The sequence below is a fragment of the Marmota flaviventris genome, chromosome 4, assembly GCF_047511675.1.
Source record: "Marmota flaviventris isolate mMarFla1 chromosome 4, mMarFla1.hap1, whole genome shotgun sequence".
Lineage (NCBI taxonomy): Eukaryota > Metazoa > Chordata > Mammalia > Rodentia > Sciuridae > Marmota > Marmota flaviventris.
The window spans coordinates 104,479,956-104,506,512 of record NC_092501.1 but is presented as its reverse complement, the minus strand read 5'-3'; the positions used below and the strand labels follow the sequence as shown (position 1 = coordinate 104,506,512).

General features: G+C 31.8%; 1 protein-coding gene across 1 annotated transcript; it reads left to right on the top strand.

Moving 5' to 3' along the window:
* Window positions 1-2,189: 2,189 nt before the first annotated feature.
* Window positions 2,190-5,091, top strand: LOC139705446 (hydroxymethylglutaryl-CoA synthase, cytoplasmic). The gene has a single exon (XM_071611461.1). It carries the CDS (start codon window positions 2,210-2,212, stop codon window positions 3,770-3,772), a length of 1,563 nt encoding a protein of 520 aa, XP_071467562.1. The 5' UTR covers window positions 2,190-2,209; the 3' UTR covers window positions 3,773-5,091.
* Window positions 5,092-26,557: the final 21,466 nt, after the last annotated feature.

Below are 26,557 nucleotides of genomic sequence, written 5' to 3'. Positions count from 1 at the left end.
TAGTCTTCAGGCTGTGCTCTGTCATGAGCTAGACTGTATGAAGCATGACCTGGTTTGAATGAATGCAGAGATGCAGTCAAAGAGGTGACAGGTAGGATTGTTAGTCAATTCTGCTCTTCTTAGCAAGTCCTCATGAAATTGAGCTGAGAGGTACAGTTTGCTCCCACAATAAGTTATTTTTTTCTCTTATATTTCCAGTATTTCTTTCACGTTTTCTACAGCCTTTGGATCTTTAAATCAAACTTATATTTTAATTTTTAAAAATTCAGGTTACATTTGGATGCCACAAAAGTTTACCATCCATTTACACAATTGTATATTGTATACTCTATTTCTCTTGTAATAAAAGCTAACTATTACCTTAGTGTTCTAAATTTGTAAAACTTTCCCATTTATATTTTAACATATTCTTGACTAATTACATGACATAGGTACTATAAGTGCTTCTTATATTTACATTTAAAAATTTAAAGTCAGAAAAATAAAATGTTGTGACTCTACTAGCACCTTCCACCTAATAAATGATGGTACCAGTGTTTAAATATGAGAAAGTTAGGTCTAGGTATCTTGTTTTAAATGTTTCTGAAATAATAGTACTGAGTATTCTTGCTTCCACTTGTTTTATATACATTACTATTATTTTGGTATGAGTAATGAGAATCAGCCCATTGAAATGCTGAAGTACACAGTCTTTGGAGCCAGGCAGCCTGGGCTGGATACCCAATTCTGTGATTTACAAATGGTATAACATTATACCAAGTCACAAAATTACCTAGAACTCACTAATCACATCCTTTGTATGGTAATGATGATAGGACCAACTTCATGGGGTTGGTGTAAGTGTTAAATACTTGTAAATACTTGCAAAGCTTTTACACTTGTAAAACACTTATTTATAAAGCACTTTGAAGAATGTCTGACACCTAGTAAGTGCTATACAACATATGTGTTAATAAAATTATTATCACATAAAAGCTAAGACATCTAAATTGAAGAAATATTAAATAATTCTTCCAAGGTGAAGGAAACAAATACATTAATTAAGGTTTTAAAAAGATGGGATCAGCAGATTCAAACTTAGTGAAGTACACAAGCCAATGAGCCATGTAACCTTGGCCAAGACATGCTCCCCCTCTGGACCTTAATTTCCTCATCTGTGCAATGGTGTGTTTGTACTAGACAGTTCCCAAGGTTTTTCTTGGGTCTATGGTTTTATGGCTTTTAAGAATTTAATTGGTATCATTAAACTCCAAATAAAAATTTCTGCTTAACATTTTTTCCATGAAAAAAAAATCAGAAAATATTTCATTTAAAATTCCCAAAGATCAAAATGTATTTGGTTATTACATTTGTCAAATTCACAAATAGAATAAAAGGGGTTCACTTAAACTTATTATAAGAGATTCAGTGCCACATAAGATTTTTTTTTGTTTTTAATTAGAATAAAATACATGAGCAATATTTTATCAGCTAAAATAAATAAATACAGAAATTTTCTTCATCAGTTTTGCAATTCAAAGATTTTGAGAAATGTGGAAGGGGTTACACCAACAGGTATACTTTTAATAAGATAAATGTTGTTGGAAAACTTTATGAACCTTTCCCTGCCCTGCATACTTTTAGAGTCATGTCCAAAAGCAATGGCTAACATAGCAATACTTACAAGAATTTCAGTGCTAAAAATATTGCCATGTAATCCTTACAAGTTTGGTATTCATATTCATCTTCCATTAAAACAATTTTTTTTGTCCTGGGGGATGATCCCAAAGGCATTTTAACCACTGAGCTTCATCCCCAGTCCTTTTTATTTTTGTTTTGGGAAAGGATCTCCTTACATTGCCTAGACTCTCCTTGAATTTGTAATCTTTTGGCCTTAGTCACTGGGATTTTAGTCATGTACCAGCTTGTCTGACCAAATTAATTCTTAATCAGCTTAAATTGATTAGGACATAATGTATATAGAAGTAAAATGTCAAATTCATATTTTGATAATAAATTATTAATATTGATGAAATAAAAATATCATAGATTGTTCAACTCTGCCAATAACCTGTGTTCTATTTTATCTTTGAAATTACACAGGTCCGACGGTCTTTCGCGGCTTGGTCTTTTCCTGTGGTCACTACCCTGTCACATTTGGTGCCCAGCAGAGGAAACAGTGACAGACCTGGAGGCTGCAGTTCTCTGTCCTTCACACAGCTTTTTCACCATGCCTGGGTCACTTCCTTTGAATGCAGAAGCTTGTTGGCCAAAAGATGTGGGAATTGTTGCCCTTGAGATCTATTTTCCTTCTCAATATGTTGATCAAGCAGAGTTGGAAAAATATGATGGTGTAGATGCTGGAAAGTATACCATTGGCTTGGGCCAGGCCAGGATGGGCTTCTGCACAGATCGAGAAGATATCAACTCTCTTTGCCTAACTGTGGTTCAGAATCTAATGGAGAGAAATAACCTTTCTTATGATTGCATTGGACGGTTAGAAGTTGGAACAGAGACAATCATTGATAAATCAAAGTCAGTGAAGACTAATTTGATGCAGCTATTTGAGGAGTCTGGGAATACAGATATAGAAGGAATAGATACAACTAATGCGTGCTATGGAGGCACAGCTGCTGTCTTCAATGCTGTTAACTGGATTGAGTCCAGCTCTTGGGATGGACGGTATGCCCTGGTAGTTGCAGGAGATATTGCTATATATGCCACAGGAAATGCCAGACCTACAGGTGGAGTTGGAGCTGTGGCTTTGCTGATTGGGCCAAATGCTCCTTTAATTTTTGACCGAGGGCTTCGTGGAACACATATGCAACATGCCTATGATTTTTACAAGCCCGATATGGTCTCTGAATATCCTATAGTTGATGGAAAACTCTCCATACAATGCTACCTCAGTGCATTAGACCGCTGTTATTCTGTCTACCGCAAAAAGATCCGTGCTCAGTGGCAGAAAGAGGGAAATGATAAAGATTTTACCTTAAATGATTTTGGCTTCATGATCTTTCACTCACCATATTGTAAACTGGTTCAGAAATCTCTAGCTCGGATGATGCTGAATGACTTCCTTAATGACCAGAACAGAGATAAAAATACTATCTACAGTGGCCTGGAAGCTTTCGGGGATGTTAAATTAGAAGATACTTACTTTGACAGAGATGTGGAAAAGGCATTTATGAAGGCTAGTTCTGAACTCTTTAATCAGAAAACAAAGGCATCTTTGCTGGTATCAAATCAAAATGGAAATATGTATACATCCTCAGTATATGGTTCCCTTGCTTCTGTTCTAGCCCAGTACTCTCCTCAGCAATTGGCAGGGAAGAGGATAGGAGTGTTCTCTTATGGTTCTGGTTTGGCTGCCACCTTGTACTCTCTTAAAGTTACACAAGATGCCACACCAGGGTCTGCTCTTGATAAAATAACAGCAAGTTTGTGTGATCTTAAATCAAGGCTTGACTCAAGAACTTGTGTAGCACCAGATGTCTTTGCTGAAAACATGAAGCTCAGAGAGGACACTCATCACTTGGCCAACTATATACCTCAGTGTTCAATAGATTCACTCTTTGAAGGAACATGGTACCTAGTTAGAGTGGATGAAAAGCATAGAAGAACGTACGCTCGTCGCCCCTCTCCAAATGATGACACTTTGGGTGAAGGAGTAGGACTTGTGCATTCAGATACAGCAACTGAGCATATTCCAAGCCCTGCTAAGAAAGTGCCAAGGCTCCCTGCATCAGCAGCAGAACCCGAAGTAGCTGTCATTAGTAATGGGGAACATTAAGATACTCCGTGAACTGCGAGACTTCACAGTGTGTTTGGGTTGGGGTGGGGATAGGGGAATGGTTGGAGGAAGGGAATGTCTGGGGACAATTTTAAAGAATTACACATTGCTTAAATTTTTATGTGACTGACACAGAGCCTAGCAAACTGTTGTGCTCTTGGACAAGTCTATCTGCCCAATTTGCTAACATGCTTCCTGTTGTGGTCTAGCCAATGCTAAATGTACTCGAATGATGTTAAGGGCTCTGTAAACTTTATACCTCTCTGGCCATTTATATGCATGAAATTTAGTTTTTAAATGTAGTGTGAATCCTGTGCTTCTGTTAGAGGAAAGCAGAGGTACTAGTCTCCAATTTAATTTTTTTTTAATGTGTAAGAATTTTATACTTTGAACAACAAGATTATTGAAAGTACCTGTGGTTTTTGAAAATTTTTTCTAGCTTGGGGAATGTGGTCTTAAAATGTGATATGCACAAATACTCTTTGAAAATGGCAAGACAAACATTCTTTTTCTCAGATTTATAAATCCTAGAGAGGCAGAAAAGAGTTAGGACAGTAACACTGGTTCTGGAATATTATCCAGACCAACATTGACAAAGTTATTGTGATGATCTCTGAACAGAGAGACACTAGCATTGAGCAGGCTTCTGGCATAAAAAGCATGGTCTGTTTGGGAGCTGTCATGATAGCTGCAGGAGCTGAGTGCTCCTGATCAGTTCATGGTGGACTGTGCTCAGCAACATCGAGATGTTATTGGAGGTGTATATGAGGAAGCTTTTTGTTGCAATCCTTCTTTGCACCTTATTTTAAAAGATACATAAAACATTTCTTTGATGCCTTTTTAAAATTTTAAACTGGAAGGATGGAGCAGGGCATTATTAGGCTACTTATGTTTCAGTGTTACAAATTCAATTTCTAGACTGACAGATTTGTGGTATGAGTTCTTTTTGTTTTGTGTGTGTGTTTGTGTGGGTCTTTGTTTTTGTATCTGTTCGATGAAAATAAGAAGGTACAACCTAAGTTTTTACATAGTCTGACTAGCCAAAAAGAGTATTCCACTTCTAGGTCTGGAAGTAGGGTTTATAAAGCTTTTTCTTGGACATTCACCTTTAAAAAACAACAAAAAACTATCACATGGAATGAAAGAGATTGGTTAGAAAGTTTTATAGATGTTTTTGGTGCTGAACTATGACATGAGCCTTATAGATTGTAAAATAGAGATAGTTGGAACTAATGTACAGAACTAAATTTTTAAAACTTTATTTACCATTAAATTCTGTGAAGTTTCAGTTATCGAAAATAAACAAATACAAAATGTAATGTTTCAGATTGCAAGCTAATATGTAATGTAGTGTTTGTAAGATACTCTTGTCTAATATTATTAACTAGTGGTATTTTGATTTGTACAGTCATAATTTGTTAAAATGACTTCATTTTAACATCCACTGATGTAGATTAATAATGTAAGCTCAGATTTAAAAGAATGGTGGGAAAATGGTGCATGTAATACTTTTCCAAGTTTTGGGAGTTCAGTATGTCGAAAAGAGTAATTTAATGTTTGATTGCCAAGAAATGGGTTTTCTCAAAGTCCATTGCCGGCAATGGGCAAGCCTGGTAATACTGGCACAGAGCATTAACCATAAACCTTATTGATGGTAAGGTGAATAACTTTGAAATAAAGTTTTAGAGAAACAAAAAAAAAAAAAAAAAAGAAATTACACAGGTCCTTTCAAAAAGTCCCAAGTCCAGTTGTTATCATCCTATTCCCTGATGAAGGACCATAGAATCTCAGAAACCATCCTAAGAGCTGCAACTCATTTGAGCTTGGGATGATACAATATGTAACAGGTCGTTTGAGTATTATCTTGCCCTTTCTGTGGCATGCAGAACGGACTTTCATCTGCATCTATTTGTCCTTGGAATTTCTTCAGACCAGAGCCAATTCAGCTGGCATATAATTGCCTGACGATGAATACATGCATGCACACATGGCACACACAGGCACACACTCACACACACCAACATCCCTCAACTAGGGGTATGACTCCTTTCTATTCAGGTGTCATAACTCCGAAGTTCTTGTTCAGTACAGCTGGATTAAGCTGCAGAACCCCTCAGTGATATTTGTTAAATAGTGCAAGTTTTATTAGCTGCCTTTCTTTTTGTATCACCTTTTTTGTTCTCTGTGTTTCTTGAAATCATCTCTATCTTGATAAATTTCTTGTTCTAGACTCTTTGTCTCTGATTGTCCTGGTGGAACCCAAACATATACAATATTTAACTTAATCCTTATAATAACTCTGAAGGAAACATATAATTTCAATTTTTCAGAAAAATATAAGGCCTAAGAAGTTAAATAATTGTAGGTAAGTTCACATAGATTTTAGGAGGCAGACTCTGATCATATTATTGCTCTGGTTTCCAGAATCTTAACATCTTGAACATTATCTTACTGCACATTTCAAGAAAACAGACTAAGATTCTGTCTCTGAAACAGAATAAATAAATCACAATTTTTATTTTATTTATTTCTTTTACCTTTTTATTTATATATGACAGCAGAATGCATTACAATTCTTATTACACATATAGATCATGATTTTTCATTATCTCTGGTTGTATACAAAGTATATTCACACCAATTCATGTCTTTATACATGTACTTTGGATAATAATGATCATCACATTCCACCATCATTTCTAACCCCAAGCACCCTCCCTTCCCCTCCAACCCCTCTGCCCTATCTAGAGTTTGTCTATTCCTCCCTTGCTCCCTCACCCTACCCCATTATCAACTAGCCTCCTTATATCAAAGAAAACATTCAGCATTTGTTTGTTTGGGACTGGCTGACTTCACTTAGCATTATATTCTCTAACTCCATCCATTTACCTGCAAATGCCATGATTTTATTCTCTTTTATTGCTGAGTAATATTCCATTGTGTATATATGCCACATATTTTTTTCTCCATTCATCTATTAAAGAGCATCTAGGTTGGTTCCACAGTTTAGCTATTGTGAATTGTGCTGCTATATACAGTGATGTGGCTGTGTCCCTGTAGTAAGCTGTTTTTAAGTCCTTTGGGTATAGACCAAGGAGAGGGATAGCTGGATCAAATGGTGCTCCATTCCCAATTTTCCAAGAAATCTCCATACTGCTTTTCATATTGGCTGCACCAATTTGCAGTCCCACCATCAGTATATGAATGTACCTTTTTCACCACATCCTCACCAACATTTATTGTTGTTTGTCTTCATAATAGCTGCCATTTTGACTGGAGTGAGATGAAATCTTAGAGTGGTTTTAATTTGCATTTTTCTAATTTCTAGTGATGATTTTGGAACATACTTTATATACAGAATTATGAAAAATTGTGTTGTGAATCGATAATTATGAATGTAATGCATTCCACTATTGTCATGTATGTAATAAATAAATAAATAAATAAATAGAATCAATAAATAGAATCAATAAACAGGATAGACTCAAAATAAAAAGATTTCTTCTCAGCAAAAGAAACAGTCTATGAGGTGAATAGAAAGCCTATATCTTGGGAACAAATTTTTACCTCTCACCCATCAGATAGAGCACTAATCTCGAGGGTATATAAAGAACTCAAAAAGGTAAACACCAAAGAAGAAAAAAAATCCAATCAATAAATGGGCCAAGGACATGAACAGACACTTCTCAGATGATGATATACAATCAATCAACAAATATAAATCACCATTTTTAGATTAAAACATTTTAAAACAAAACTGTGTCCATTGTTCCAACTCCAAAAGAAAATAAAAACATATTTAATAATCCATGGAACAATATTTTTTGTTGTATCTGATTGTAACAATTATTTATCCAATGGTGGTATTCTTTATGACATAATGCATACCTTTTATTCTTATTTACAGAGAAAAATTCAAGGCAAAAAAAGGTGTTTTTCTTAGCTATGAAGTATGTAAAACATTTTATGCCACTGATAAATATGATACATTTTCTTTAAAATGAAATGTATTTAAAGCCAAAGCCATATGATTGCCAAAGGAAATATTAAGCTAAAAAGAAAATACAAACTCTTTAAATCACTTTTTAATATTTTCACTAATAAGAAACAATTCTGGAAGATGGCTCCACTTTTCCCTCATCAATTCAACTAGACAATGTCTTAATTAATAAACAAAACATCTTTTTAATTTTTTCTTTTTATGCATATATGATAATAGAATATATTTTGACATATCATACGTACATGGCGTATAACTTCCCATTTTTATGGTTGTACATGATGTGGAGTTACACTGGTTGTATATTCATATACAGACATAAGAAAGGTATGTCCAATTCATTCTACTGTCTTTCCAATCCCATCTAAATAAAACATTTTTATTGATTACTGCATAGATAATAACATGTTCACATTCCACCAAACAACTTTGGAGAAGTTTTATTCAAATGGTCACATTGAACACTTAATGGGTATATATTTTAATATACATAGGATGATTCATTTCACTTACAATTTTTTTCCTGCCAATTTCAACCAATATATTATGTGGAATACTAACACAGTAAAGTTAGACATTAAAGAGTTGTGGACAAACTGATTATATTCCTTTTTATTTTTAGTTTGACTTCTTTTACCCAGCATAATTATTTTTAAAAAATATTTATTTATTATTTAGTTGTAGTTGGACACAATACCTTTATTTATTTATTTTTATATGGTGCTGAGGATCGAACCCAGAGCCTCACATGTGCTAGGCAAGTACTCTACCACTGAGCCATAGCCCAGCCCTATCCAGCATAATTAAAGATTAACCATGTGTAGAATATATAACTAGTATATTTACTTTACTGCTGATAGTACCTCATTGTATTCATATATACTGGGGTATATAGTGGGCACACAGTCAACTTTGTAAGGAACTACCAAATTGTGTTGCCAATTGGATGTTTAATTTTATATTACATCAGCACTTTAGGATATTTCTACTTTGGTATTTTGGTGTTCAATTCCATTTTACTAATGAGTAATGATATTTAGCATATGCATAAATGGTCATGACTATATCTTCTTTGAGGAATTTTCTGTTCAGTTTTTTGCCTATTTTATTCATTGGTTTGTCTGATTTTTTAATGTTGATATTTATGTTTTTAAAATATATTACATGTACAAAGCCTTTGTCATTTGCTTTTTTCCCAAAAAAATATTCCATCCAGACTGTGACTTTTCATGTCATTAGCTATGACTTTTGAAGAGCAAAAGTTTTTAATTTTGATGAATCTAATATATTGGTATTTTTCTTTTATTCTGCAGGTTATTTTTGTGGTATTTGGAAAATTTTTTAAATTCCTACAGCCATTCAGATTGTCTTTCTTTTCTTTCAGAAATTGAGTAGTTTTAAGTTCAATTTTTAGAACTATAATACATATTTTTATGTGGTATGCAGCAAAAGTTTATGTGGCCACCATTAAAATTATAATTTTCTCATATATCTGTTAAGGTCTATTTGTAGACTTCACTCTATTCCAGTGTTCTATCTGCATGGCAAGACTATAGCTTAAGTGTTAAAATTAAGGATGTTCTCAGTAAAGGATTCCTCTTTGCATTTTTCTATAAATTTCAGAAGCAAATTTTAATATCTACAAAAATAAATGCTTTCTGAATTTTTTGAATTGAATTAGTCTATAGATAAATTTGAAAACTCGATATCTTAAAATATTGGGTCTTTGAGTAGTAAGCAGTATTTTTATTTTTATAGTCTAGCTTCTCTCAGCACTACATTGAAAATCGTATATTGAAAAGTTGTACACTGACAAAGGTATGTTATTACACAGCCTTTTCTAATTTATTTTCAAATATTCCATGTTTTGATGATATTATAAGTGGAATTTTAAAATATCAGTAGTAACTGGATGAGATGGTGCACCCCTGAAATCCCAGTGGCTTAGGAGGCTAAGACAGGAGGATTGCAAGTTCAAAGTCATCCCAGCAACTTAGTGAGGCACTAAACAACTCAGCAAGACCCTGTTTCTAAGTAAATTATAAAAAAAGGGCTGGGGATGTGGCTCAGTGGTTAAGCACCCTCGGGTTCAATCCTTAGTACCAAAAATAGAATATAAAAAAATTAAAATATCAATAGCACTTGCATTTCCTCCTTACAAGCATTTATTTTATATTTGGTTTAGTTTCACTTGACATTTCTTAATTCCAAATATATATTATTATTTTTCTTTAAACAATTATTTATAAAATAATGAAGAGTCTTTTGTACTTGTCTTCCAATGCTGTTCATTCCTTTGGGTAGATTCAGATTTCCATTTGATATGATCCTTCTGAAAAATATAAGTTATTTAATACTTGTTTAATTCAGATATGGTGTACAAAATGAAGTTTTTGTAAGCCTGAAAAAACTATTTTATTCACATTTGGTGATTTTCTTGAATATCTTTCTCTTGAGTGAAGAATTTTGATCTCATAAGTATTTATTGTTTTTTTTGTTATATTCTTTTATGAATATGTATTTTTTCAGACCAATAAGATTTTTTTCTGTATCTTTGTTTTTAATCTTTGCTATAGTTTTCTTCATGTTGCTTTGTGCATAAAGTTTATTTAACTTCTTTGTTTTGTGAATTTATTGTTGTCATCAAACATAAAAGAATTTTTAAATATTACTTTTCAATTATTGTTTCTGCTTCCTCATCCTACCTCAACACAAATTACATATATTTTACATTTCTTAAAATTTACTGATAACTCCTTTTACTTTTTTCCATTTTCTCCCTACTTTTTTTAAAACCTTTTGATTGTCTCTTGCTCTTTCCTCAAATTCAGTTACCTTTTCTTTTGTAACATGTAATCCTGAGAGTTACCCAATATATGTTTATCCAAGCAACTCTACAAGTTTAGACTTATTTTGGCTAAGATCAAGTGTAGACTTATTTTGAAATATCACCCATTTATCTACTTGATGTGCTCAAACTTTTTCTTGCCTCCTTTGACATATTTTTATTTTGAAGTGTGAATCTAAATCTATTGCTTTGTTATCTGTTCGAATTTAACGTATTGATTTATTTTTATTACTATTATTAGTATATTTTACTGCCCCTTTGTATGGCTTATATAATCTTTAAATAGATCTTTAAAATGTTAAATTTTACTTTTATGGTTGCTAAGTATTTCTGTATAGCTATTAATAATTCTGGGATTTGTTCTTGGATGCAGTTTATTTAAAAATGTATGACGTCTAACCAGTGGATTTCGCCTGGAGATGACTCGTCCATTAGGGACATTTGTCAATATCTGGTGCTATTTTTGGTTGTCATAACTAAAGTGGGCAGCTTGCTTCGGACATCTAGCTATCAGAAGCCAAAAATGTTGCTAATCATGTCACTAGGTAAAAAACAGCCCCCACACAAAGAAACCTGGTCCAAAATGTTAAGAATGGCTACTGTTAAGAAAGGGCCTGAGAAGTTTTCTTTTATACTTTCTTTCATAAGTCCCTACCAATCAAAAGTCAAAACCCAATTTTTCTTCAGTAACGAAGCAATGATGATCAGGTTTTTCAAAAATGGCTGATGGGTAACATCAACAATTCCTAGCCCAGTTTGAATGTGATTATTATTCAGTTTCATCCATCCTGTTCTTTCCCCAGCCTCACACTGTTCCTTCATACTAATGTTCAGACACTAGAGGCTCTCTATGGATTTCTAGCCTAATATCACCCCCTGTGCCTGTCTCTTCCACCCTTCCCCCTCTATTATTCTGTACTCTAGCCTCCTGACCTCCAAGTTCTCCAAGCTCCATTTTCTTAGGGAGATCAACAATGCTCCATTTGTATTTCTTATCTCATAGCTGAGGCTGAGGTTTGGGAACTACTTCAGGCAGTAAATGGGGCTACTGGATGTCACATGTTTCTTTTCCTTCTCTCAGGAGTCACTGTTTTCCATTGCCTAATTTCCTGTGTCTAAAAAAAACATACCTTCATATATTTCGTCATATATTTAGTTGTGTATGCAGACAGGGAAATTTGGTCTGAGTTACTTAGTTTTGATCTGGAATCTCTTGGTATTTGATTTTTAAGATGGTGATACTCAAAATTGAAAAGCATATTCTTTCTTAGGGAAACTAGATTTAGATCCACAATTTTAACAAATTTTTTCTCATGATGAACACATGTTGTATTTAAAAAAAACATTTCTTAAACATAAATAAATGTTAGGTTGGTCAGATTAATTCCCACATATTTTTCTGTGTGACTAAGTTGATATGTCTCTGGCACACAGAATTTTAACAGATGCCTTTTTTTTTTCCCATTGATATTTGAGTTTTAAGAAAATAGTAAGTGAACAGCCTGCACATTGATATACAGAAAAGGCAAACTTGACTGTTTTTATTAAACATATACATTTGTTTGTTCTAGGTCAAATATTTTATATATTTATTAATAATTTAAAAAAATTAAAATTAAAACCAAACATATGTCTTCCTTTTGAGTACTAATGTTATAGAGCTGCAAAATACGTCATTATTTATAAGGTGACAGGAACAGACCAATATGGAGCAGCAAGTTTAAGCACTCACAAAACCTTTGACAAGTAGTCCATAAGCTATAGCTAGAGGGTCCTTGGACATTGGGGAGAGAGACATAGACCTTTAGAGGTATTATAATGAATAAAGAGATGATTAATATTAAGTGATATATGAAAACTTAAAATATATTAATATAAATAGTACCCAAAAGTCTTTAGATCTCAATTTTATTCTTAGAAAATGCAAATTATGATAAAATTATAGATAATATTTATTGAGCAATTCCTTTGTCAAAGTTATTATTATTTCTATTTGCAGAAAGAAATAATTCTCCTTTCAGAGAAAAACAAATATCAGAGTGTGTTGAATGGTATAACCCAAATCACATCTTTTTGATTCCTACCTAATACTCTCTTCATGTAGAATTAGTAAGAACACTGTTACTTTTACTCCCTTGACAAGCAGAGTACCTTTAGTATGACTACGCAAGAAAATATATATTTCAAGAAATAAGTAAAACATTACCTGCCACATTATAAAGCAATAAAAAGATGTTAATAGACATAGGGTGGGAAAAAGAGAACTTGTTTTCAGTAAACCTATCTGGGTATGGTTCTTTGTTATGTTGCTAATTCACTGACCAATTCAAAAGAATTCAGTCCTGTCAGGCCCTCTGACAAATGAAGAAAAGATACAGAGCTATGAATGTCTGTTTCTTTTTTTTAATTGTTACTGTTGTTGTTTTATAACAAAGAACTTACTCTGATGCCAAATTACTTCAAAGTAATTATTAATCCTCTTTCTTAATTCAATTTAACTTAGCAAAAATACTGACCATTATGCAGTAGCATATTCTGTTTCCTTCTTTAGATAACTAATGGCTGGATATTCACCTTAATGAAAAGGACTTGTTTTGTCTCTGCGTATCAATTGTGTAAAACTTCGCCAAAAACAACCTCTTTATATTTTTCATGAAAGATAGCACCAGTAATTGTCTCAGGCTCTTTCACTGAAACCTGCTTGGAAAGAGATAAGTAAAATGAATATCCTGTAGAAAGAAGGACTCTGGAAATTTAGCTTTGTATTAATTACAAACCAACAAGTCATCTCTTCAGCACATTTCAAAAACATCAAGAATAACTCTCTAATATCATTTCTGGAATTCCATTATCTGTGTTTTTGGAAATTATATTTAAAAACAAATAAAAGTCTGTCTGAAGGGATATTATTTCGGTGATTTTTCTCACAGGTAATCTAATACACATTACAGTGTCCCGATTTTTTTTTTCTAAAAGTGCTTTGCAGTGGGGTGTATGAATACAGTCACACACTGGGTCACGCAAGCCGAATGTATTTTCTAAATCTGTTAGCTATCATGTCAGCAATTCTTGGAAATCAGATCCAAAACAGCAGATGGCTGAGAATTTAGGCTCCCTGTACTTACACTAGTAGTAAAGATGTCATTACTAATCCACAGACTCAATTGAATCTTTGAATTTCTCAACAATGTTTCCATATATTGCTTAATTATTTTCCAGACTTGCAGGCTCAAGGTAATCTGACTCTTTTAGCTGCATATTAATCTGTCATTGAATATTATTTATGTTTCTTTTCATAGATTGACTTACAATGAACATTTTTATTGATATAAAGTTAACATTTTTTTTTTACATGCTTGATTCCCTGGAGAAGAGGAAAACACAATTTATTTAAATGAGTAAAGAATTATTTTAGATAAAATTTATTTGAATAATATATCATATTTCATGGATGGAATCAGATTTGACCTCCAACTGAGAAGTGAAAGGTTATCTTATAAATCTATATCTACCAATATTCAACCCTATTGGTTATGATTTCAGTTGTATTTAATATTGTTTTAAATGGAGTTATCAATAAATTCATAAATTAGATTCTGAAGAGAACTTCAATTGTATTTGCAGTGTGCATTTATGGAATATTTATCAATATACTGTGATAGATTTGATTTTGGATGTTAATAGAAAACTACATGTATTAATCTTTATATTAGAATGATATTAATAAAGATTGATTAATAGATATTATGTAGACATTGTTTATTCTTAGGAATAATTTAGAGAAACAGCAGTGAGAGAGCTTGCTTTTTTACTTAACAATGAAGAAAGTTGTTAGAGTTATGAGAATATTTTAAAAGTGCCATATTTTTCTGAATATATGCAAGAATAAATAGTTTTGGAAAATGAAGATATCTGAACAGTATCTTGTGGTCATCACTCCCAATGAACATTTATGAAGGATCCTCAGAGGAGGGCACTACATTTGTTATAGGATATAAAAATGTATTTCAGATTCGTTTCTTCTACTTGAATTAACCAAGTACATACTCAAACACACCTGGTCTAAATTATACTTAAGGGTGTCAATTATTATTGATGCAAGTTCCATCAAAGAGATCAAAATATGGCAGTTGGGAATTCTGGGAAATTTTATACCACTGAAAATAGGTCTTTGACAAAATTTTGGAAACTGTCACAGTTCTTATGCTATTTAAAAAATTGATATAAGAAATAGTAAACAGGTTTCAAAATTATGTGCAATAAAGGTAAATAAATACATGAAACAAGGAATGTTGCTTTTAATGGATGTTGCAATAAATGCATAATACCCATATATAGAAGAACATGGACTGAAATTGCTATACATATGTCAAAAAAATATTAAAAAACCTGTTATTTTGAGTTGCTTGTTACTCATACTTTGCAAATGAAAACACAAGCAAACAAAAAACAAAACAAAACAAACCCAGAGGTTTAGTGAAGTAATTAACTCACTCTAGCCACATAGCTGTTAAGTGACAGAATCAGGGCTTACATGGTGAACCTCTAATTTCAAAGTTCAGTCTGTTTCCAGCACTATGTTGTATTTGCAGAAATGAGCCTGTATTGGTAAGGTGAAGAAATAACCCATAGAAAAATATTGTTAGAGAGGAAAAAAAGTAACAAATATTACCTGGGAAAAATTAAAATATTATGTAAAAAAAGATTAATTTTAAAATATGAAAAAATATAAAAATCAATAATTTGACTTGGAAAATATATAATGGATTGTGGACAAGCACTTTTAAAAAATTGTAATCATTCTCTATATTATCTTTAATAAATATCTGCATGTATTTATATTATAGAAGTAGGCCTAGTGCAGATGGCAGTGCTCAGGCAATACAGAGAAGAAATCTTGAACATTCGGAGATACAAAAATAATTGAACTGGCTGGCTCAAAATTTAGTAAACAACTTGCCATAGAAATTGCTTAAAATAGGTTGAATAACAATAAGAGACTCTACTGTGTATATGCACTTGTATAGTTCATTAACTGTTAATATTAAAAAAATTCAGTATGTATAATAGATTCTACCAACATTAGGGGAATTTTAGGGGATATAACTTAGAATTTTTTTAAAAGTAAATATTGATTACAAATTATGTATTAAAGAAACCCTGTATTGTATTATCTTTATGTGCCCAAAATAAATTTACTCAAAAACAGTTTTCCACTTAGCAATCTACTATTAATGACACATTTTCATAAGAAATATTCAGTCTAATAATTTAAAAAGTGGAAATTTTCCAAAAAGGTTTCATATATGTGTGTATTTTGTCTTTTAAAAGGAAGAAACTTATATTAAAATATTACCTCTTCACTTATATTTTTAACCTTAATTTAATTTACATGTAACTACTTTATACCTTCATTTATTATTATTATTGCTTAGCTCAACACATAAAATACTGTTGTAGTTTCATTACCATGAGGAGGATTTTACACAGAAATCACTGATATGTAGTTATAGATATGACCCTGTTCTTTGCTATCCTAAAGAAAATATTGTACCTTTTCAGAAGTTTTAAAAAGTACACAATAACATGATTTAGGAGTTATATACTATGATGTATACATTCACTCATGTACAAAACTCTTAATTAAAATTTTCTCATTAACTTAAATGTGTAATCCTTGACTGAATTAAAACTATCCAGAAGAATATTTACATTATCCTCTAAGATACAGGAAATTAGGGATGATACCTCTTTTCCATGAGTCAAAACTCCCCTTATTATTATCAGTGAATCTTGGGCCTGGAAATGTTTATCCTCTCTGATTTCAGGCATTTAGGAGAGCAAGAGGAAAATAAGACCTATTGAAGTTTTGTAAGCTTTATATATCTGTGCATTCTCCAAAGGAGTTTTCACTTGAACCAAACTAATAGCTTCAATTTGTAGGCCCCTGTGATTTTTCTGAACACCAAGTGTTATCAGCAATCATTTAGTAATGGGAGGAACAGTGGCTGATCTAGACAGTCTGGCCAATGGATCAATCATGGTGACAACGTTTAATAAATTAGTTACTTCTTCAAATGCCCTTCTACTTTAATTTTTGCATAAAGAAAAAATATAGAGGAACATAATCAGGAGAATTATTCTCAATTAATTTTCTTGTAACTACAGGCTTTATTCAGATTTCAACAGTCTTCTGTTAATGATAAATCTTCATAATTCACACAAGAAAACAACATTTTTATTTAGTCACATAGTCCTTTCTAGTCTGAAGAACATTTTTGTAGTTCTTCATTTCTCATAACCTTGGCAATTTTTAAAAGCACTGGTCAAAGTTTGATAGTATTTCCCTCAAATGGGTTGAGCTGTTGATTTCTCAGGATTAGCCTGGCCTTATGAAATTTGGGGGGAAGACTGTTATGATTTGGGTATGATGTGTCCTCCAAAAGCTCATGTTTAATACAACAGAAAAAATATTCAGAGGAGAAAGGATTAAATTATGAGAGATGTAACCTAATCAGTCCTTTAATTGATGAACGCATTAACTGAGAACTATGGGCAGGTAGGGTGTGGATGAAGCAAGTAGTTTATTGGGGGGTGTACATCAGGGGTTTCTATTTTGTCTCTGAGGATAAGAGTACTCTCTCTCTGCTTCCTTGTTGCTATGTCTAGAGTTGCTTTTCTCCACCATGCCCTTCCCTCATGGTGTTTTGCTTTGTCCCAGATCTGTGGAGTCAGCCATCTATGGACAGAAATCCATGAAACCATAAGCCTAAATAAGTTTTCTTCTTTTCCATTGTTATTTTCAGGTTGTTTGGTCACAGTGATGAAAAAAGGTGAACAAAACAAATGTAAAGTTTGCTTCTCCTAGAGACTTGTCAGGAAGTACATGATGTCAGCATAGCTTACCCTATGATGTAAACCTTGATACCTGGTTCAGGTGGTGTCTGCCAAGTTTCTCCTGTGCAAATGTAGTATTTTTCATTTTCCCTACACTATTCTTTGGAATAGAATAAGTTTGGATTAAGTCTGGTTCCATATTCAAAAACAGAGCAATTAGGCTCCATTTCCTGATTATGAAAGTATTCTCTATGTATTGTTTGAATTATTTCTGCATGAGGGATTTGTCATCCTTCCACATATTTCATTCAATCACATTTTTAATGGTATAAAATCATGTATACTTATTTTATACTTTGAATTTTAATCCTGTCCCAATCTAGTTATTTTGATACTCAAATTGTAATATCATTGTCCTTGTGCCTCAGGTTCATGCCTTTGTCCCTTTCACATACTCTTATGCTTTTTCTATTTCTTTCTCTTGCTTATCTTCAGCACTTTCTTCCTTTCCAGCAAGAAAGCTGCTTGAAGCTTATGCTATACATTACCTATAATGTTCCAATTCTATAATCAAAACTACTTCTTCAAGGAACTCTAGTTTGTTTTAGTAGATAATGGTGTTCAGAAAACTAGAGCTGAGTGATGGGTATTTCCAATAAAGTTTTAAAAGATACTAATACTGGATACCAAATAATTGCCAATTCATTTCTTTAATCTTTAAGATGGTGTTGGTAGAATGTGATTTAGACATTGGAAATCACAAAATTGTAGGAAAGTCAAGTCATCACAAATAATTACACAAACAACTATCACAATTACAAAATAATTATATCTTAGGGCTAAAAGGTGTTTTCACTATTACATAAATATTTGTTAGTCCTTTATTTATTTATTACAACCTCTTTTGAGAATATTCTTTTTGTTAGAAAGCATTCTAATTGCTCTGTATATAAAATATAATAGCTGTCCTAAATTTAGTCAAAATCTAGTGGGTGAGTGCCTTAAAATATTGATTATACAATAATTCTAAAAGGGTAGATATCAGTGCTATGATCAAAGTGCTATGAGAGCAAAGGGGATAACTAAGAGAGGAAACTCAATGTTGGTAGTCACTTCTCTGAAATGAAATCTAAATTTGTCCTAAAAGAAGATTAATGACTTGGAAGGTAAAGATTGGTGGTGCTGATGTGAAAAACAGGTTAAAAATTCTATGCATAGAGTATGTCCCCTTTTCTATACAAAACCATCCGGGAAAAGTCCTCAAAGGTACAAGTATATTCATGGACTGATGAACAATTCTGTGCTCCTGAAGTACCAGATGTATACTGGACTGCCTTTGAAGTTGACACTGGAGATGTGGGTTGGAGCAAGAGATGGTAAAGAAAATTTCTTAAAACTAGCACATTTAGATAAATTGAGTCTCTCTCAACTGTGATTCCCATTATTGCAAGAGATTTATGATAGTAAGACTATGTTGCTTACTTTTAATTCTAAACTGAATATTAGAATAAACCATATTGGTTCCCAGTCTTGTAGTTATAGGAGAGTTTGATAAAACTTGAGATTGAGAGCTAGACTCTGTCAGTTATGACATAAGTAACCCTTAAAATGACTTATTCATGTCATATAAAGAAAGAACAGGTAACTATACCATTTCTTAAAGTAGTAAGAATGAACTGCAATACTAGACAGCAATACTCAATACATGTCAATAGATTTTATTTAAAATTTGGCAAACTGATTAAATTGAACATGATATAAAATGGAGCTACAGAAAACTGGCTGGTCATGATCACAGAATTGATCCAGCTATTTCTATGGATCAAAGGCAGCTGACAAATAACTTGGACACTAAAATCACAAAAGTGATAAGAACCTTAAGATAGAACTTTGTGTTGTATTATCAGAAATATATCTTTAAAAAGCAAAGATGATTTTATTGAGGTCATTGAGTAAGTTTTTACAGAGAATGAGAGTCTGAAGCTTCCTAATTTGGGTATCCCTTTGTCAAATTCACAAACTCAATCTTGCTGGCAAACATGATTATTATATTTATTAATTAACACTCAGATTCTCTTCTAAATACATACACAATTTTGTTAAAAAAACTGTAAGAATAAATTCTTTTAAAAAAGGAATAAAACAGTATAAATTTGTGTGCTCCACTACATGTGATCTCTTTCATTCTCCATCTTCTGACTCCTTTAATATCTTATTGATTTTATTCCATTGTATTGTGCAGTAATCATGAGATTTAAGCATTTCCTCTAGTTTTTCTAATACTTGCATTAAAGTATACTAGTCCTAAGTAAAAAAAAGAAATATTATTTCAATTAAATATGATAATTTTAAATTGGTAGTCCAGAATGCATAATTAAAATAAACTTATTTATATACTGTACAATAGTATAAAAACTGGAAGCTAAGGTAGCATGGTTCATAAGAATGAAGATCTTCATTACATTTGGTAGAATATAATGGTTCTTCTCTTGGCATATCTTTAGTAAAATACTTAATCTCCTCTTAGCTTTCCTTTCATCAAAAGTCTAAAAATAATGTGGTTATGATCTAAATCACCAAAAAATATTATCGAGAGAGAGAATGTGTGTATTTGTGTGTGTGTATGCATACTTTGTTTAATTACCAATGTTGTTTTGTCTACTCTTTGAAAAAGAGACAAAGGTTAATTAAACAATTTGACATTGTGGTTTATTTGATTCATATTATATTTTGTAAACTTTATATAAAATTAGCAAAATTACTAATGCTTTCATTTAGCAACAATTTTGAGCTTTTCTCAAAATATGTTCTCAAGTGAACTTCCAAAATATTCTGTGACCTGTTAAAATGCAATTTTGTGGACTTCATCATATTAAACCTGGATTAGAATCTCCAAGAATACATATTTAACAAGTTGCTTCTCTGTTTCCTTTGCATTTTTATGTTCACGAATCAATGACATTTTGACCCATAAGAACTTGAGTTTTCAAAGAACAATGTTCTCTTCAGCAAAGCCTTAATGTTGGGTACAGAATATATTGTTCTTGTAATTTTCAACTTAGCCAAAACACTTTCTCAAAAATTCTGACTGATAAAATTGGCATTTTTTTTTTTTGGTAATTTATGCTAATCTTTACAGGTATTTATAAGGATTTTCAGAGGTTTATATATTCAAAATTTTTATTATATCTGAAAACACCAGTTGTTGGAATACTTTTGATTGAGTAAATATTTTCTAATTTATATTTGTATTCTATCAGCAATATCAACCCATCATAAATCTTACATATTTTATCTTTGATTTAAATTTATTTAACATATATCCTTATTTTTAATTTTCACTATGTAACATTTATTATGTTCCAGGCAATATTTCATAAATCATTCAAATATTAAATCATGTAATCTTTAGAACAATTCTAAGAGTTAAGTACTATTATTATTTCCATTTCACAGTGAGGAAACGGAGTTAAAGAGGTTTTATAATTTATTGAAGACCTTGCCAGAAGCCCAAGAGGATGAAATCAGAATTCAAACCCAGGCAGTCTAGCCCAGTGTTTAACCCTCGTGCATGTGATATGAGATTGATAAATTTCTTTGAGGTCAAAGGTTGTAATCTTTGATTTTATTGAGCTTTTTTCCTAATTCTTTCTGTAGGAACTAGGAGAAACCAATTATTAAAAATCTGTTTGCATAAGTCTTAATAAAAATAAATCTTTTTGACAGCCTCTGCTAAAATAATGTCTTCATTTTATTTTTCAGGATTTGCAATTAAAATTATTTCATCAAAAATTAACATTCCAATTTAATATCATGCAACCTGACTTTTATTTTCCTCTTGTAAAATCCATCACTAACCAAGAAGGAATTGCACGGGTTTCTGTTGTGTTTGACTTCACCATGTCTATTACAGAAGCTCTTCATCACCATGGACTTGAATGTTAAGAAAAAAAAATTAATATGGTTTATAGCAGTAATCCTCTTAAATGCTTGAGACTTTGCCAGCTTTCAACTAACAAGCCAGGTTATTAACGGCTGCGGTCCTACAACACTCAGGGATTATTGTCTAGGTCTGCTGACGAGGCATTGCTAGTGACCAGTTTGTAAAATGCAATCTGTTATTTTATTTCACAACCTGATCAATGATTAAAACTGCTTGAAGTACAAAAATCTGCCTTCCCAACCAGCTGATGATTTTTGCAATACATAGAACTGAATGGCTCTTTTTATGTGTGATTAAAGGTTCTGATTATTACCTATGTAAGTTATCTGGCAGCTTTTATGGGGGGCTTTTGGTTTGATCAAGTAAACTTGAAAAGAACATCAAGATTTAAAAAAAAAATTAACATTACCTTTAACTAAAAAAAATGACAGCTCTGTCAGAAGACTGTCTCCCCTCACCTGATTCTTAATATGGAGTTTCTGACAAGTATAGAGATTTGCCTTAATTATTTATTCATTTCATTGAAACCATCTTCATCTGCTTTAAATTTCTAATAAGTCTATTTAAATAAAGAGAATCCTATTTGAATGTTGATTTTATACTTTAAAAATCATGAAGGTGTCTGTATTTATACAGAAGTGGCATGAAGCAATGGTAATGATTGTATCAGTAAATGGCCAAAATAAAAATGCTAATTACATTAGGTACTGACATGATAGCATTTCAATCCAAGTTAGTATAAAATAGCTACAAATATCAGTGGGTTACAAAACATTGATAAATCATTTTTTGCTGCTAGAGAATATGGAAGATGTAATCTGAAAAGAAAGAAGAAAACTTCCATTTGTTTCTTTACCTTCATAAATTGGACAAATTGCTATACACAGAATGCTGCTCTGACAGAGCAAATGCCTTATTCCCAGTGCCTAGGTCCAGGCTTCAAATCCTGACTATAGTTTTTGACATAATGACTTTGTTTGTTTAGTTTGGTTTGCTTGGTTTGATTTTACCGCATAAATAAAACCCCAACAGCTCTGATCTAAAGAACTTCTGAAGCTGTCTATTTTTTGTTTGTTTTGTTCTTTTCCCCTGTGGATATCTAGATCATGCAAATTTGCTTCTCATAAATATCCCAATTCAGCATGAATTCACCTACTGCCCTCCACTGCTGGCAAAGGCCACTCTTTCCATTAAAGTATGTATATTGAAAGTGTGAATTTTGGGATTTTAGATTCAGCAAAATCTGTTCAAAAAGCAAGTGAGGGAGACTCCTCGTATGATGCATATTTTATTTTCAGTTTACCAGTAAGAATGTTTTTCTGTCATTTAAATAAGAATGAGTCAGAGGAAGGTAAGAAGTGCAACATATACTCCCCATGCAGACAAACACACACAGGGACAAATATTGTAGAATAGAATTCTATGAGAGTGAATAAAGGTCAAGACAATAGCGTTTACACACAGGGAAGCCAGGTAGCTATTGCTTCCTAATGTTTTACCCATAAATCTTGGTAAGAATACTATAAATTCCAAGAGTCTTTATGTGACAGATGTCAAAATTATATTTTTGTAAGAAAGGTTATGGAGTAAATATGTTTGTCCAGCCTTGTATTTTTGAAAATTCTTTAATTATTTGGTTAGATGTTTGGAAATAGTATTGGAGGTTCAAAATAACTTTCTTTCATAATTTTCAAGCAACCTGTCTTCCAAATTTCCACTATTAAGTAATCCAGCACCATTCTGCATAATTTAAAAACAGTGTTCATATTTGTCCCTATTCCAATGTAGTTCACTTCATATTGATATTGAATTCTAATAATTCCTATTATCCTCTAACCACTGGTCCAGCACAAGAAATTAAATTGTTTATTCCTTTTGCATTCAAATTCCCTACGATAGTTTTTGTCAATGATTTATATATCAGTGTGAGAAAGTTTCTTATATGTTTTTTTAAATGATTTTGTGTAGGGAGACAATGAAGATACAGAAATAAATTGAAGTGAAATATTTGTAAAACAGGAAGAAAAGTTGAATAAAAACAATAAAAGGTAAGCTATAGGGATAATAGATTTGGAGAGACAAAGACTTATATTTTATTTCCAAATTTTTGTCTGTAGTAAGAATTTGTCTGTTGATAAAGCTCATATTTTTAAATTGGTAATTATGCAATTTGTTGTAACTATAATCATTTCCAAACTTGTGCTTTATAAAATTATTTATGATTTATTATCAGCTTTTTATGTATTATACTCAAAATAATTTTGGCATGCATATTGTAACATAATTGAACCAATGGCATTTAGGTAAATATATCCAAACATTATGTTCCAACTAATACTACATGCATATTTGTACCTTTGTGGTATTTAAACAGAAGGAGCATGATTGCCAATCATTACTTCCCGAAGACTGATATTTCTATGCAAATATAAACACATTCTTCTCCATCAGATTTTTTGAAACAAAAAAGCATGTCTGAAGATCGAATACACAGATATTTGTTTGGAAAATATGAAAAATGTTAGACAGCAATGAATTTTATGTGATATTAAAAAGGAGTTTTCTGTCTTATCTTTATGTGTATATAAATATATTTTTATGTATGTCAAACTTCATGTACACACTCATATATTTTTATGCAGCCATATTATAATATACAGTACATATGAGTCTTTTGTGCCTTACTCCTGAATACTCAAGGGATTTTCATGTCGATTATCACATTTGTTTATCCAACATCCCTGTGAGGTGGAAGCACTTATCATACTGTGACATCTTTTTTAAAGGCAATGCTTTTTGAAGCTTCACTTTCAGCTAGAGTATAGCTCAATCAATGACAGACGGTAATATTAGGAGAAATTATAGATATACCACTGTGGATAACATCTGCTTAAAAAATATTCCCCACAATATATTCATCAGTATCATCTACACTATAACTTGGTTGCAGAGCTCTTTTTAAACTTTCTTACCACACAATTATACAACAACTTCTTTCAAGTCTCCCCATATTTGGTCAAGTTGGATTAAGGCTGAGAGTAATGCAATAATAACAAAATTAATATTGGGGATAATGTAGATGAAAAAAAGGTAAGGTAAATTTTATGCAGAAGGATTTCTACAAAATACTTGTATGCCATGCTAAAGATTGGAGCCTTTGTTCATTGTTTTCCAGATTAAAACAGAAAATGAACCTACAGACTTTGCAAGATCTTTCAGCGAGACGCTTCTGACAAGTGATCAAATCATTGAACACTTCCTTCTGAAAAATAATGTTCAGATGTAGTCTAAGTATACGCCCTGTGACAGCATGAACATCCTTTCCTCTGTGTTGACATTCATTCTAATAATAGCAAATTCAGACAGAATATCTGACACCACCACCACCCTCCAAAAAATTGTGACTTCATGTCTGTGATATAAAATTCTTATTAATGGAAATATTCTTATTTCTAAAAACTGGTTTTGAAATTGCTTTTTTATTTTTTATTTTGTGTTACCAAAAATTAAGGAATGGCATAGATAGAACCACAGTGAAACTTAAGTAACAACTCAAAAATTATAAATGTTGCCTACGATGGCATCATATTACATCATGATACTGATATATCCTTTTAGAAATAAATAAAAATAACTTTTTAATGCTCCAACATACAAAGGCACTTTAAAAGATTATCGACTTTTTATTATATAAATGTTGAAATACATAAAAATGTAGAAAGTATGACATAAAGTTCTTTCAGATACCCTGCCAATCCAATTTCACGGAGATCCAACTAACCTATTAAAAACCTGCTGACACACACAAATTATTTTAAAGAAAATTCCAAAAGTCATATCATTTTATAGTAAGTACTTCAGTATCTCAAAAATATATAGAATTCTTCTTAAAATGTAAATGCAATAGTATAGAAAATTTAAAATATTATTGGCAGTTTCTTTATATCATTATCTACCCAAATTAAGTATCCAGATTTTCCTAATTTTCTATTTTTTATTAATTTTTTGTTCCTAGAAAGTCCATATAGTAAAATCAGCTAAAGTGCAACTACATCTCTTTGAATGCATCAATTTACCCTTCATTATTTCCATTTCCTGTGGTTCGTTTTAAAATTAGCCTGGGAATTGTCAGAATACTAATTTTTCTCACTGCACAACAGCAGAACCATTCCAATCACCCTTTGTTTTCTGTCTTTCTTCTAGATTAATAGGTAGATATTTATAAAAATGTCTTCTGTTTGATAAAAATCAAATTCGATTTTTTTTTGAATATTTATTTTCTCATAACTATTACAACTCCAAATCTTTGTAAGTAGGCATCAGTGAAAGACTATGTACTTTGGGGCTAATTAAATTTGGATTGGAATTCAGTTCTGCTATTTCTTAGCTTTAGTGTCTGACCCTTGTCAAATCACATACCCTGTCTGTGACACACTTTCCACAAATTTCCCCTCTAGTTTCTTCTCTCCTTTCATTGTACTATGACATTTAATAATAATTGCAGTTTGGTAATTAATCTTAATTTAGTTTTAAAACTATTGGCAGGCAAGTTTTCATAACATGCTTGTCTATATGGTAATCAACTTATATAGGTAGGTACTATTGTAAAAATATCTTTTTCTGAGTAGCTAAAAGTACATTATTGATAAGATTATAAGATAATGTATTAATTTTCTTTTATTATTTCACAAAAAAGAAAAGTAGTTGGAACAGGCAATATTTTGGTAACAGAGTTTATGAAAGACTTTTAATTTTGTGTTTTGACTTAGCCAAGTCTTTCAAGTCAAAACACAAACTTAAAACCCTTCTCAATAAGATGTGAGTGAATTAAGTGTGGTCAATCTAAGAGCAGATGCAAAGGTGGTTTTATGGAGTCTACTGCCTGAGGAGTTACAGTTCTTTGATGGAGAACAATAAAGCTAAGATTCTATTTGGAATTAACAATAATTGACATTAGAGGTTGAACTGATTATTTTTATTTGTTTTTTTAATGTGTGTGTGTGTTTTACATATTATTTCTATCAGATGTAGATAAAGTTAGTTAAGGTTTATTTTAAACAGAATATTATATCATTGAGGCATAATTTTTAATGGTGAATGAAATTATATATATATATATATATATATATATATATATATATATATAGAGAGAGAGAG